The following is a 14,745-nucleotide window of genomic DNA, read 5'->3' on the forward strand; positions in this document are numbered from 1 at the left end:
GAGAACATGGCTACAGAACCTGGCTGGAGAACCTAGCGAGAGAACATGGCTATAGAACCTGGCTGGAGATCCTAACCAGAACTTCGCTGGACATCCTGACCAGAACTTGGCTAGAGATCCTGGCTAGGCTGCTGATCAACTGAACGCTGTCTCCGTGTCATTCCTTCTTCGCCGACTCTGTTGACACCTTTGGGGACCCCTGGACCTGCTGGGGTTGGACCCCAGCAAGTGTTGGTCTGTGCTGGAGTGAAGAATCAGAACGTGGCTGAGAGTGACGCAGGTGATTTCTATTTTAAGTGGAGAGAATGGCCACCAGGACAACAGTCCCCATAGTCCCACCTCTATCAGGATTTTACAAAACATAAAACAAGGTCATCTCTCTCTGTGGGAGTTTGAATTCTACAAGATGTCATTGGTTTTATGACTTTGTTTCCTACCAGGGGAATCAGACAAAAAGAGAGTGTAAGGCTCACACAAAGTTTTCTCCCCAATACTGTCCAAGCCAAATTTCCCTGGTCTCCCCAACCCCTCCAACTCCCCCAAAACAATAACAAAAAAATTTCTCTGGTCCCTTGACACCAGTTCCTTTCCTGACAACACAATGATTGCTTATGCAATGAGAGGGGTAGTATAGGAAAAGAACATCACCAGGAGATAGAGGATAAAATGAGCCCTCAGCCTCTTCTCTTTGTCCCAAGGGCTTCTAGATCAACTGTTCATGGGGGCAAGGAGACCAGTCAGATACTCTTCTCTTTGGGGCCTGTATCTCCTTGGATAACCCCCTGGCCCATTCCCAGATTTCCTGCTCCACTCCCTCTGCCCCACGTTGTTCATCAAAAATTTCATGCCTAGAAGTTATGCATCGGCTAGAGAAAACATATGTGTCCTCGCCTTTCTCCTTTAACTCTTATTTTATTAAATTTTTATTTTAAAATTAGATTAATTTTCCAGCTTTACGGAGGGACAATTGACATGTAACATTGTGTAAGTTTAAGGTGTAAAATGTAATGATTACCACAGCAAGTTTAGTTAACACCCATCACCTCTCATAGTTACAATTTTTATTTTGTGGTGAGAGCTTTAAAACCCTACTCTCTTAGCAACTTTCCAATATACAATGTGGGATTATTAACTAGAGTCACCATGCTGTACTCATTAGACCCCCCAGAACTTATTCGTCTCATAACTGGAAGTTTGTACCCTTTGATCACTTTCATCTATTTCTCTCACCCCCAACCCTTAGCAACCGGCAATCTGTTCTCTGTCTCTATGACTTTGGCTCCACATATGAGGAAATAATTTGGTAGTTGTCTTTCTCTGTGACTTATGTCACTTGGCATAATGGCCTCAAGGTCCATCCATGTTAACACAAATCATAAGGTTTTCTTCAAGTCTTATTTTCTGAACTGAAAGGAAAAGGAGCAAACAAATTTTATTACGTCTATGTCTGGCTACTACCCTTCCTATCTTTATGAGTTTGAACAGAGAATGGGAAAAGGCAATGGATTAATTAAAAGTGTTTTTTTTGGCCCAGCCAGCATGACTAAGTGGTTGAGCGTCAACCTATGAACCAGGAGGTCACCATTCAATTCCCAGTTCAGGGCACATGCTTGGGTTTTCTCTCATCTTTGATGTTTCTCATTCTCTCTCTCTCTCTCTTCCTTCCTCTCTGAAAAAAATTTTTTTTTTCTGACTGAGTTCTGTAGTCTTAACCGCTAATACCAGCCTTCTATGCAGAAATAAATATTATATCTCAGTTCAAATTTCACAGATATAGGAGGTACCTGCATTTAAAATAATTTCATGCACTAGTATCATGCTGCCCAAGAAAAAAAGCCCGGATGTAATCTGAAATTTTCTACTACCCCTATTAAAAAAGGTGAAAAAAACAAGTCAGATTAATTTTAATGATATCTTTCATTTAATTCACTATATTCAAAATAGTTATTTTTTATTTATAGATTTAATTGATTACATAATAGATTTACATTTTAATTCAAATATAGGGTAAAATATTGTAAATATTTTATTAGTGTGCCTATTTAATGTGTTGCATCCCTACAGAGCATCTGGTTCTGACATAATTCTGTAGGATGCTGTTCCAGTTCCCTTTCTTTTAATATGTCAATATAAGTCAACATGTGTAATCTATATCAAAATTATTAAGAAGATAGTTTGCATGTTTTTCTGTCTAAGTTTTTGAAATCTAGAGATACAAAGTCTTCAGAATACTGCCTTTGAAATCTCAATCCAGACCCACCACATTTGATTTTAATTAATTAATTAACTAAATAAGTATTTAATTAAATAATTAAATAATTAAATATTTTTGTGGAATGTGGGGCAAATGGTTAACATAGCAAAGCAAATTGCAAACTATTATCTTCCTTGGTTTTTATTTATTTTATTTTTTTAAAAATATTTTTATTGATTTCAGAGAGAAAGGGTGAGGGAGAGATAGAAACATCAATGATGAGAATCACTGAGCAGCTGCCTCCTGCATGCCCCCCACTGAGGATTGAGCGCACGACCTATATGTCCTGACCAGGAATCCAACCGTAACCTCCTGGTTCATAGGTAGATGCTCAACCACTGAGCCATGCTGGCTGCGCTTCCTTTGGTTTTTATTTTTTTAGTTTTATTTTTTAAAAATATATTTTATTGATTTTGTAATGATTACCACAGCAAGTTTAGTTAACACCCATCACCTCTCATAGTTACAATTTTTATTTTGTGGTGAGAGCTTTAAAACCCTACTCTCTTAGCAACTTTCCAATATACAATGTGGGATTATTAACTAGAGTCACCATGCTGTACTCATTAGACCCCCCCAGAACTTATTCGTCTCATAACTGGAAGTTTGTACCCTTTGATCACTTTCATCTATTTCTCTCACCCCCAACCCTTAGCAACCGGCAATCTGTTCTCTGTCTCTATGACTTTGGCTCTTTTAGATTCCACATATGAGTGAAATAATTTGGTAGTTGTCTTTCTCTGTGACTTATGTCACTTGGCATAATGGCCTCAAGGTCCATCCATGTTAACACAAATCATAAGGTTTTCTTCAAGTCTTATTTTCTGAACTGAAAGGAAAAGGAGCAAACAAATTTTATTACGTCTATGTCTGGCTACTACCCTTCCTATCTTTATGAGTTTGAACAGAGAATGGGAAAAGGCAATGGATTAATTAAAAGTGTTTTTTTTGGCCCAGCCAGCATGACTAAGTGGTTGAGCGTCAACCTATGAACCAGGAGGTCACCATTCAATTCCCAGTTCAGGGCACATGCTTGGGTTTTCTCTCATCTTTGATGTTTCTCATTCTCTCTCTCTCTCTCTTCCTTCCTCTCTGAAATAAATAAAAATGATCTGTAACCTCCTGGTTCATAGGTCGATGCTCAACCACTGAGCCATCTGGCTGTGCTTCCTTTGGTTTTTAAAAAAATCTCTTCTAAGGTCTCTTTTATTTCCCTAAAATTCCTCTTAATTTTTCACTCTATCCTAATCTCTTCTCTACTATGCTCTCTCAACTCTACTTCTCCATCACCCATATACCATTTCTCTTTTTCTATAGAGCATTTTTCTTGCTCTTGGCACCTCTACTGTGTATACTGATCAGGAGTTAGCAAGCTATGGTACCTTATGACTACGTGACACTCACCATCCCTCACTTATCTTTCCTCCTTATCCCATCTTAATCCATTTCTTTTATCTCCCTCTCATAGGATAATCTGTACCACTTTGGAGGTATCATCGAATTGGTCATTGACCAGTGGTAGTGGCAAATGAAGGGAATTCCCTAAAATTCCTCTTAATTTTTCACTCTATCCTAATCTCTTCTCTACTATGCTCTCTCAACTCTACTTCTGTTTTTTTATAGAGCAATTTTTCTTGCTCTTGGCACCTCTACTGTGTATACTGATCAGGAGTTAGCAAGCTATGGTACTTTATGACCACGTGGCACTTGCCATCCCTCACTTATCTTTCTTCCTTATCCCATCCTTTCTCCTTACTTTTTGTTTCTGTATTCAATCATCATGATCCATTTCTTTTATCTTCCTCTGATAGGATAATCTGTATCACTTGGGACTAGAGGTATCATCGAGTTGATCATTGACCAGTGGTAGTGGCAAATGAAGGGAACCCCTTTCACCTGCTACTCCTTTATCCCCCTTTCCTCCATCTAGACTCTGATAAATAGAAGCAGTTTCTGCTGTACACTAATTATTCATTAGTGAGGTGTGGTGAGAGATTGGGGAAGCAAGGTTTAGGATAGTCTAGATCAGTGGTAGGCAAACTGCAGCTCAGCAAACCGCGGCTCGTGAGCCACATGCGGCTCTTTGTCCCCTTGAGTGTGGCTCTTCCACAAAATACCGACTTCTGTGCATGGACCACGAAGTTTCAATCAGACTGTAAGTGTACACCCGCATGTGGGTTTTTGTGGAAGAGCCACACTGAAGGGGCCAAAGAGCCGCATGTGGTTCGCGAGCCGCGGTGATGATAAATGCCAACAACAAAGTTCCTGTCTTCAAGGATCACCCAGTATAGTGAAACCCACCACATTTTAAATGCTTAATAGCTACAGGTAGCTCCTGGCTACGAAATGGGGCAGCGCAGGTCCAGAATCACTGACTGGGAGGCTATGCATTTGTTCCATCTACGTCTGTGAAACCCAAGCAAGTCCAAATAGCAGGCTTGACCCACCTTCAGGTGCTGAAAACTCAGAATCACAGGCCTGGAGAGAGATGTGTTCCTTTTGGGTCCAATAGCAGCGCTGACTACCTGGGAGTTCAGGTAAACTCGATCTTCCTCATTCATCTCGACAAAAAAAGTTGCATTTATGATATTTCCAAGAGAAGAGTATGAAATAAAGACAACTGCACTGGGACCTGAGGAAACAGAAAAATAAAGTGCCACCACCATTCCTTCTGCCCCCTTTCCTGCCCCATACATATCATGCTCCCACGATGGTCACACCTGTGCTTGGGTGTGCCTAGTAAGTTCACTCTTCCTCTCATGCTCCTCCTCCCCAAATGCAAGTATTAACAGGATCTGCAGAGGGAGAGGTTGTTCTGATTCCAAGAATTGATTTGTCCCCATCTGACACTGGCCTCCCATTTAAATTGATTCAATGACAGTTTCCCGTGATGCCAGCATTTGTGATGACTATTAATAAATCACCAGGACAAACTCTAGACAGAATAGGCATATTCCTACCTGAACCTGTTTCGCACATGGTCAGTTATATGTTGCTTTCTCTCAAGTTCGAAGAGCATGTGACGTTCAAGCTAAAGTTCTAAATACTTCAGCACAAGGAAAATTAGTCAAGCACTCTGAAAGTGTTTTCACTCTTAATGTGGTGTACAGGGAGATATTTGAATAAGTTGAATCACTTTATCAGTCATTGTTTGCATCACTGTTGTTTTTATATCATGTTTTTGTCATTTTTATATCATGCCTCTGTTGTTGTTATATCCTTTTGTTATTGTTTATTTATTAATAAATTTATATGTTATTTTCATATACATTTTGCTAATTTCCTTTCATCTATCACACTTCTATTATAGAGAAAGGGCAAATAGAAATATTAAAATGAAATTAATTAGCAGAAATATTTTAATAGGTCATAATCTTTTGATAATAAATCTGGAATATGTGTGAAAATCTCCATCGAGTATATCCAAAATTTCTTCATTTGATTTTTGAACATGCTCATTTTTTGGACAAAGAATTGCACATTTAGATATATTTTTAATATTATCTATAGATATAGTATTTCCAAAGGTTGCTTCAATAATAGATCAATTACAAATCAGTTCACAGGGGATTTTAACAATATCCATTCCTAAATGAAAACTGGCATCAAGTTTGCAATCTCCAAATTTTACTAACCATTCAATATAAGCAGAATCCTCTGATCTCATATTTGTTGTAAGAGACAACTTTCTGAAACATCCCCAAACATTGCAGTACTTTAAACTCGTTTGTACTATGGCCGATCGCATAGCATGCGGTACAATACTGAGACACTGTTAAAAATCCCCTCCGAGAAGGAGAACTTTCCTACCAAATACAACATTCAAATTTCTCTTAGTAATCTATGGCGTTTATAGCATGACTGGATGCCATGGTGCATTCATCAATAATGAGAAGTTGGGCCTTTTTAATAGTTTTAGCAAGTTCACTGTTTATATTGAGTCTAGAAATTGATGTTTCATTGAGTGGAATGGGTAATTTATATTGGGAATGAAAGGTGCTTCCACCGAGAAGTAAATTTGCAGCAATTCCTGTAGACGCTGTGGGTAAAACAGTACTACCACGACCTCTAATATACTGTATGAAAACTTTATAAAGATATGCCACCACGCTCTGAGGGCCAGTTCCTGCCTCAAACCTCGCCCTTACCAGAAACAGCTCGGGGAGGGCGCAACTGTTGTTAAGAGGACCCAGGACTCAGTGCAGCCATGCTCTGAGGGCGGGTTCCTGCCTCAAACCTCACTGCCCTCTCAGGAAACAACTCGGGGAGGGTGCAGCCATTTCCAAGATGACCCCTGCAGGACTGACTTCCTTCTGATTGGTCGAGCCTCAGTCATGACGTTACACCCAGGGTTTTATATAAATAGATATTTCCATGTCAATAAGTACTCATTATTTTTTGTGCTGCTGAGAAGTCCATGTGGCAAAGAGGCCGCATATAGCGAGTATTTAAGATTTTAGGGGAAAGAACTGGGTTTCTGCATTCAAATCCTAGTTTTTCCCGTGACTAGCTGTGCAGTTTTTCTAATCAGATTTCTCTGGCCTCACTCAAGAGATCAGAAGTAGGAGAGCCACTTGTTTCTTTAAATTAAAGTCAACTTCTGTTTTCAGAATGAAACACTAGTATATGGTTAGAAAACAGAGGCAGGTGATATACTCGCCTGTTTTTATGCTTAGAAGTTGCTTATTTTTCATCTGAAATATCCTGGCATAAGAGCAAATCACAAGAAGGAAAGAGAAGAGTGGCTGTAGAGGTTTCCAAGGTTGGTCTCCATGGCCTTGTGGGTTTATTCAGTGATATGTTTTATGGGAGGAAGGGTGTGTTACATCTATAATTACCTATAAAGTCCCAGTTCACACCTGGTGTCCTGGGGTAATTTAATAGTACCCCCTTCCAATTTTAAAATTGTCACTGTTTGAAGATAATTTATAAGATTACTGTAGACCAGCAGTTCTCAACTGAGGGTGATTCTGCCCCCTTCAGGGAACACAGGGCACTGTCTGGAAGCATATTTGGTTGTCACAACTGGGGGGTTGCTATTGGCATCCAGTGGGCCAAAGCCAAGGATATAGTGCTCAAAACACTATGGGCCCCACCCCAGAGAATAACCTGGCCCCATATGTCAATAGTGCTGAGGCTGGGAATCCAAGCAGAACCTGAAGGACAGAGAAATGTCTCTTATGAGTTTGTCACACATCCATCAATGGGTTCTTTTTTCTCATTAGTAATGTTAAGGCTTCAGCCTAACAGTGGATTTAATTTGACGAGCTTTTGTTATTGTTTGCCAGATATAGTACCTATAGAGAAAGAATTAATGGTTCCAGCCCTGAAAGGAACCCCAGTACAATGAAGGAGACAGGGCTGTGTCAATCAACAGATACAACACAACATGGTAGATGCCAAGATAAGGTAGGTTCATGCTGGGGAGGGATGGCCTGACTCTGGTGCTGTGATGGAAGTGGGCAGTCCTGGGAGGTGAAAGTTGAGCTGTATTAAAAGAAGAGTCAAAGTTCACCCAACAAAGTGATGGTTGTCATTCCTGGCAGGGAAACAGCCAATGCAAATGCTTGGAGATGAGACCACAGAGCCCATTAGGGGATGATAAATAGTCTCCTGCTGGGCACATCTGTGCCAGGTACTCCTCAAAGCACATGGAATCCCACTGTGATGCATATAATTTATTTAAGCCATCAGCATAGACAGCTGTTCTGGGCTGAGCTGTGTCCTCATGAATCTACATGTTAAAATCCTATGCCCCAGTACCCCAGGGAGCAAACTGGGCTGAAGATGTGATTTGGTAGCCTGTACTGTGTGAAGTCTTGCGCTCTCTACAAATTGTGAATTGCAGAGGAATCCCATGACAATGCATGTGTGAAATTATGTGATTGGAGGTTGACTCTCCTCCTCTGCCTGGTCCATTCACACAGATGGAGGCAGATTCAAGTACTTATCTTCTTGAGGGAGGAAAGTGACAGGAACTGATTGTCTCATGAGATTGTCTCAGATCAGAATGCAGTTTGTTGTCTATGTTTTACTTTGGGAGTTCTGATGGACAGTACAGACAACTGTATCCATATTTGCATGATTGGATTTCAAGACCCCATTTATCTTGCTATAGCAGTTTTAGCTAAGTATTCTTGCAAAATTGAAAAATTAAAGGTTTTCATGCCAACAACTCAATTTTTGGTTTCTCTTGGAAAAAAACCAGAGAGTCTTGGCAGTTACAAAATAGTTACAGGTATGTAAAGTCCAGCATAGGGAATGTAGTCAATAATGTTGTAATAACCATGTATGGTCAGGTGAATATTAGACTTATCAGGGGGATCACTTTGTAAGTTACGTAAAAGTCTAACCACTATGCTGTACACCTAAAACTAATATAATCCTGAATGTTAACTGTAGTTGAAAAAAAAAAAGTAAAAAAAGTGACCAGATAATGTGAATCAAATAAAGCTGAATTCATTTCTAACTGCCCTTCACCCCTCCCCGCCAAAAAAGTCAGAGTCTGGTAACACTGGGACAATGAATAGTAACAATCTACTCCTTTGTATGCAGATGCTGTAGGCACCCTGACTTTATTCCTTGGCACTCTTGGTTTCTTTATATGCTGATGGATTTTACTCAGGCAGCTGAGACTCTGCCTGGGAGCTTTCCGTGAGAGAATGTGTTTGGTCTGCACTCAGGGCAGTATGGAAGGGTCTGGAAATGAACTCCCCAAGTGGGTCCTCAACCAGTGATGAATCAGCGCAGTTGGATAAATGGCCCAACTCCTCCTTTAGTGGGACAACTCAGTGGGATTGAGCTCCAGTTACCACCAGCAGGAACCTGTTCACTAACATAACAATCCCTGTATTGGCTGCCTTTTCTCCCCTCACTTCCTCTCTCCACAACTTGAGTAGGTAATTTTCTGTTAACGTGGCAAATTCATGGTACACAGATATTTGGTCAAACATCAGTCTGAATGTTGCTGTGAAGCTATTTTTTAGATGAGATTAATATCTATCTATCTATCTATCTATCTATCTATCTATCTGCATCCTTTAAAATTTTTTGTTTTTGCTTGAATTCTTATAGTATTCTTATAGTTATTTTATTTTTAAAATTATATTTATTGGGGTGACATTGGTTAATAAGATTATATAGGTTTCAAGTGTACATTTCTGTGACACATGATCTGTATATTGCATTGTGTACCCACCACCCAAAGTCAAATCATCTTCTGTCACCATATATTTGGCCCCCTTTACCTTTTACTATCTCCCACCCCCTTTCCCTCTGGTAACCACAGTACTGTTTGTGTCTGTGAGTTTCTGTTTTATATCCCACATATGAGTGAAATTATATGGCTCTTACCTTTTTCTGACTGACTTGTTTTGCTTAGCATAATATTCTTAAGGTCCATCCATGGATAAAGATGTAATACATGAGTACAATGGAATGCTACTCAGCCATAAGAAGAGTTGAAATACTGCTATTTGTGACAGCATGAATGGATCTTGAGATTAACGCTTAAATAGTTAGGCTTGAGTAGATTATCCTCCACTTTATGGGTGGGCCTCATCCAATCAGTTGAAAGTCTTAAGGAAAAGACTGACCTCCCCTGAGGAAGAGGGATTTGTCTTCAGACTGTCTCTGGACTTGAGCTACAACATCAGCTCTTCCCTGGCTATATTTTAGACTTGTCAGCCTCCACAATAACATGAGGCAATTCCTTGAAATCTGTCTCTGTCTCTCTTCACACACATTCTATTGGTTTCTCTGGAGAACTCTGACTAATACACTTACTGCTGCTTCCTTGGATCACCCCCTAAATGAACTTCTTATGCTGGAACCCCTTACAATTCTTCTAGAAAGTGATTCTGGGTGAACCCAACCTGAGACATGGATGGAGCAGCCGCCAAATTACAAAGAAGTCTATTCCATGCAGAAGAATAAAAAGCTTCCACTTTGGGAAGATGTCTTTTTTTTAGGCTAGACTCAACTGACACAATCTTAGGGTAACAAACCCATCAAGTAGGAACTTATTGGGGAATGTTTCCTTATGACTCACACAGAGATATTGCTGTGTGTGTCTTAGGGATTCTGAATGCAGCCACCACATGTACCTTGTAGGTTTCCCTGGATGATGTCATTGCAATGGATGTCCAGTGAGTTCATTTGGGCGTTCAAGTTGAAGATGTTTCTTTCCTTGGAGCAATTGTCTGTAACAACTCGAGTTTCAACAGCTGGTAAGAAAAGTGCCAGGCAAGCTTACCGTTACTATAAGTTTTAAAAAATGTGCACAGCAACAAAAACAGGCCACATTTACTGAATGTGTAGGGCAGTGATGGCGAACCTTTTGAGCTCAGCATGTCAGCATTTTGAAAAACCCTAACTTAACTCTGGTGCCGTGTCACATATAGAAATTTTTTGATATTTGCAACCATAGTAAAACAAAGACTTATATTTTTGATATTTATTTTATATATTTAAATGCCATTTAACAAAGAAAAATCAACCAAAAATATGAGTTCGCATGTCATAGGTTTGCCATCACTGGTGTAGGGGATGCCAGGCACTGGGCTAAGAGCCTGATACATTGTCATCTTATGACAGCATCATATAACCCCATGAAGGACCATTATTTAGATGAGGAAACTGAGGTTCAGAATTAGGGGTCCTCTCCAAGGCTTAAGGTTATGATGGGGGTGTAGGTAAATGTGATACTCAAATCCTCCCACAATCACATCAAAAGCACTACTAAACTACTGACAATTATCATTCAGAACCATCTGAAATGTAGCTAAACGGAACTCCTATAACTAAGGATTTAAGGAATAAGCCACATTGAGACTGGTAGGAGGGGTAGAGATGTGGAATGGGCTGGTCCCACACCCACGTGTGGTGGATAAAAATCAGGAGGGGTATCTCGGTTGCAGAGGTCACCCCTGAGAACTCCAAAACAGGCTCCTCATTTCAGGGATCCAGTGCTGTGAAGAGAAGTTTCCATAACTTCTGGTTGTAAAAATCAGCAGGGATTGTGACTGAGTAAGACCAAGGGCTTCTGGAGTCCCAGGCAGTTCCTCTTAAAGGACCTGTGCATGGACTTACTCAGACTCACTCATTCTGAGCTCCAGAACTGGGGCAGCAGCTTGAAAGGCACCAGGGACATACAAAGAGGAACTGAAGTGTCTGGCATCCGGGTGAGCTGGAGGGGCAGCGTTCTCCCAGACAGAAGTGTTGGCAGAGGCCATGGCTCCTTTTCTGAGCCCTCTCCTCACAGAGCCAGTAGGCAGGCACCATATCTGAGTTTTCATAAACCTGGCTATCACTGTTCACCCTGCCCTGGTGATTCCCTGAGACCCTGCCTCACCACTTGTGGACCCACCCAAGCTGTTTCCAGTGGCTTTTCCATACAAATGGCCTGTCTTGGCTCATGCTTCAGACTTTCCTGAAATCTCCCAAATAAGCAGCATCTGGTCTCTGAAGCTCACTGCGGTGAGGGCACTGTTACCTGATTAAACAATTAGAACCTGGCCAAATCAGGAAAGATGAGAATTATTTGTAATTTGGAAAATGGTTCAATTGATAATGAAAGTGTCCAGATTTCAGTTTCCCAAGATGGTTAGGTACTAGATTTTCTTTTACCATTTAAATGTATTTTCATTATTATTATTTTTATAGAGCATAAAAATATTTTATCAACTAAGTTGGTAAAACAAAAATGGTTCGTTAGGCATACACCAATCCTTTGATATCCCTGAGCCGAATAAAACACAACAAATATTTCTGGAGGCCCATATAGTGATATATATCAAAAGTCTAAAGTGTTTTCTGTGTTTTCTCCCCTTGACCTAACAACTCCTCCTTTATGAATTCATCCTAAGAAAATATCAAAAAATACAAACAGATAAATTTTTAGTGGTCTTTATCACAGGATTGTTTGGCATAACCCCACATTTCCCAGAATAGGAAAATAAATTATGGCACACTCATACAATGCAACACTATAAGTCACTGAAGACAATAATGTAGGTAATGATGCTGTCTGCAGTTTTCATGGAAAGATGTTAGTGAGATAATGAGTGAAAAAAACAGGTTTTGTGGAACTGTATGTAAAAGATAGCATACACAACAGATATGTGTCCTCCCCATCACACATGTACCTAACTAGGTATAGGATTGGAAGACTGGGATATGGGCAGATTTGGTTGGTCTAAATTAGTTTTGTTTATGTATTTTCCTAATTAAAAATTTAATACTTGGTTTTGCTGTGGTATTTTATTTTAAAAAAGAAAAATTGTATATATTTAAGGTTTACAGTATGATAATTTTACACATATATACCTAGTGAAATGACAACCATAGTCAAGCTAATTAACATGTCATTTCACATGGTTGTGTAATATGTGTGACAAGTGCAATAAAAGGATTTTCATTTAAAAATATCTCATAAGATCTTCCTTCTACATGTGTTATTAAGTTATGTAGGCACAAGATTTAAAGATACTTTTTAAGCCCAAATCCCAGACCCAGGATTGGAAACTACTGAGAATCTTTTTTTTTTTTTTTTTAGCAGTTCTATGGAGGTGTAATTGGTTGTACATTAGAGTGTACAATTTGATTAGTTTTATTGGTGTATACACCTGTAAAACCACAACCACAATTAAGGTAGTGAGCATTTCCATGACCCACAAGTTTCCCCAAATTTTCTCATGCCTCCTTTTCATCCCTCCACTCTCCCCTCCCTGTCACTATAGATTAGTTTGCAAATTTACAGCATTTTATATAAATTGGCTCATGCAATGTATTTACTTAGTTTCTAACTGCTTAATACAGACCCCAACTAGTAACCAGAAACCCCCCACCCCACTCCATGAGCATCAGGTCTTATTGTCTCCTTACCCACAGTATTGTTTTGAAGTTTCTGGATTTCTTGGTCTGGGGCATTCAAGGCAGTTTTTAGAACATTGGATTCCATAATCTGGAGAACAGATGTGGCCTTGGATGCAACTTCTCTCTCCTCTCTTGATTCCCACAGAGTCGTGTTGGCGAGAAGTGACTCGAAATTTTCAACAACTCGTTGTAGCTTTAAATATATAAACAACAATAACAATAATAATCCACTCTGATAGGTCCCCACAACCCCAAGGGACAGTAGAAAGCATGAGAAAGCAAGTTCTGGAACCAGAGGACCCAGTTAAAATCCTGACTCCACTATTCACTGGCTGTGTGACCTTGGTAAAGTCACTCAATTGCTCTGTGCCTCAGTTTCCCCACTTCAGGATGGGGACAGTAATAGGACCCTATGGAGTTTTTGGCAAAATTAAATGAGTTAGAAGATGCTACATGTCTGTGCCTGGTAAATACAGGACAAGGGTTAATTATCACGAACCTCTTTTACCAATAGGGAAGTGGTGTGTTTGCTCGAAATAGACCAGGTTCTCAACCTGGGCAATTTTGAGCCTCTGGGGCAAGCATGTCAAACTTGTGACCCACAATGAATATTTTTGCGGCCCAGCCAATATAACGGTTTGTTAGAAATGTTTTAATAAAAATTTTGTTACTTAATCTTTACAATATCCTGTTATACATAATTAGTAATAACAAACTACAACACTGATGACCAAGTACTATAATTGTGTTGCATTCATTACCCTTACGCGCCTTATGTGCAGGCACACCATTTCTCTACACTAATACTAGCGGCTAATATTTTAGCATCTAATTGCCATGTCATTAGTCTTATACTGACTTGTTTGGTGTGCGCAACAGTGTAGAGAGTGCCTGGGAAGGCACATCGAACATTTCTTTAATTATTGTCAGCTGAGTCCAGTGGTGTTGGCAGAGCCACATCCTGGAAACGCACCATGCCAGAGGCAGGTATGTTGTCAGCCTGACCCTTAGCTCAGGTGCCAGGGGGGGGGTTTCATTATCTAAGCTCAGCCAGGCCCAAGGAATGAACTCAATTATCCGGGCTTTTCCAGGAGTGACTATTACAAAGAAGCCACAAGAATGAAAAATTACAGCTTGATCTTTAACCATGACTATAGCTTGATCTTTAATCATGATTTCACATAATTTCCTTTGTTTTAAAATCTATTAAAGATTACTAATTTATTTCAGCCCTTTGTATTCAGCATGTCTCTATTGAAAGAAACCCACGTTTCTATGAAAATTGAAACTTTTGCTTTTATGCAGCCCACATAAACTTAAACCTTTATTTGGCCTGTGTTAGCCTTTGAGTTTCACATGCTTGCCCTGAGGCCATTTGGTAAAATCTGGAGATATTTATGGATGTCATCACTGAGGGATGCTCCTGATATCCAGTGGGTGGAGGCCAGAGATACTGCTCCACATCCTCTAATGTATGGGAAAACCCCCACAACAAAGAATGTCCCAGTCCAAATATTATCTACACTAATAAAAGACAAACATGCAAATTGACCATACATTCGCTATGCCTTAAGCCACGCCCACCAGCCAATCAGAGGGACTATATGCAAATTAAG

At 39.9% G+C, this 14,745-nt stretch overlaps 1 protein-coding gene across 3 annotated transcripts in view; it reads right to left on the reverse strand.

Annotated features, from left to right (window-relative positions):
- ADGRE3 (adhesion G protein-coupled receptor E3) overlaps positions 1 to 14,745 on the reverse strand; it is a 50,156-nt gene that overhangs the window by 12,358 nt on the left and 23,053 nt on the right. For all 3 annotated transcript variants that reach the window (XM_015567495.1, XM_015567494.1, XM_015567496.1), the window contains 3 exons: positions 13,139 to 13,322; positions 10,360 to 10,479; positions 4,702 to 4,886 (listed from right to left, as the gene is read on the reverse strand). In XM_015567495.1, the coding sequence (XP_015422981.1) occupies positions 4,702 to 4,886; positions 10,360 to 10,479; positions 13,139 to 13,322 (489 nt within the window). The remainder of the gene's footprint in view (positions 1 to 4,701; positions 4,887 to 10,359; positions 10,480 to 13,138; positions 13,323 to 14,745) is intronic.

This window comes from Myotis davidii, unplaced genomic scaffold (genome assembly GCF_000327345.1).
Source record: "Myotis davidii unplaced genomic scaffold, ASM32734v1 scaffold1204, whole genome shotgun sequence".
Classification (NCBI taxonomy): Eukaryota; Metazoa; Chordata; class Mammalia; order Chiroptera; family Vespertilionidae; genus Myotis; species Myotis davidii.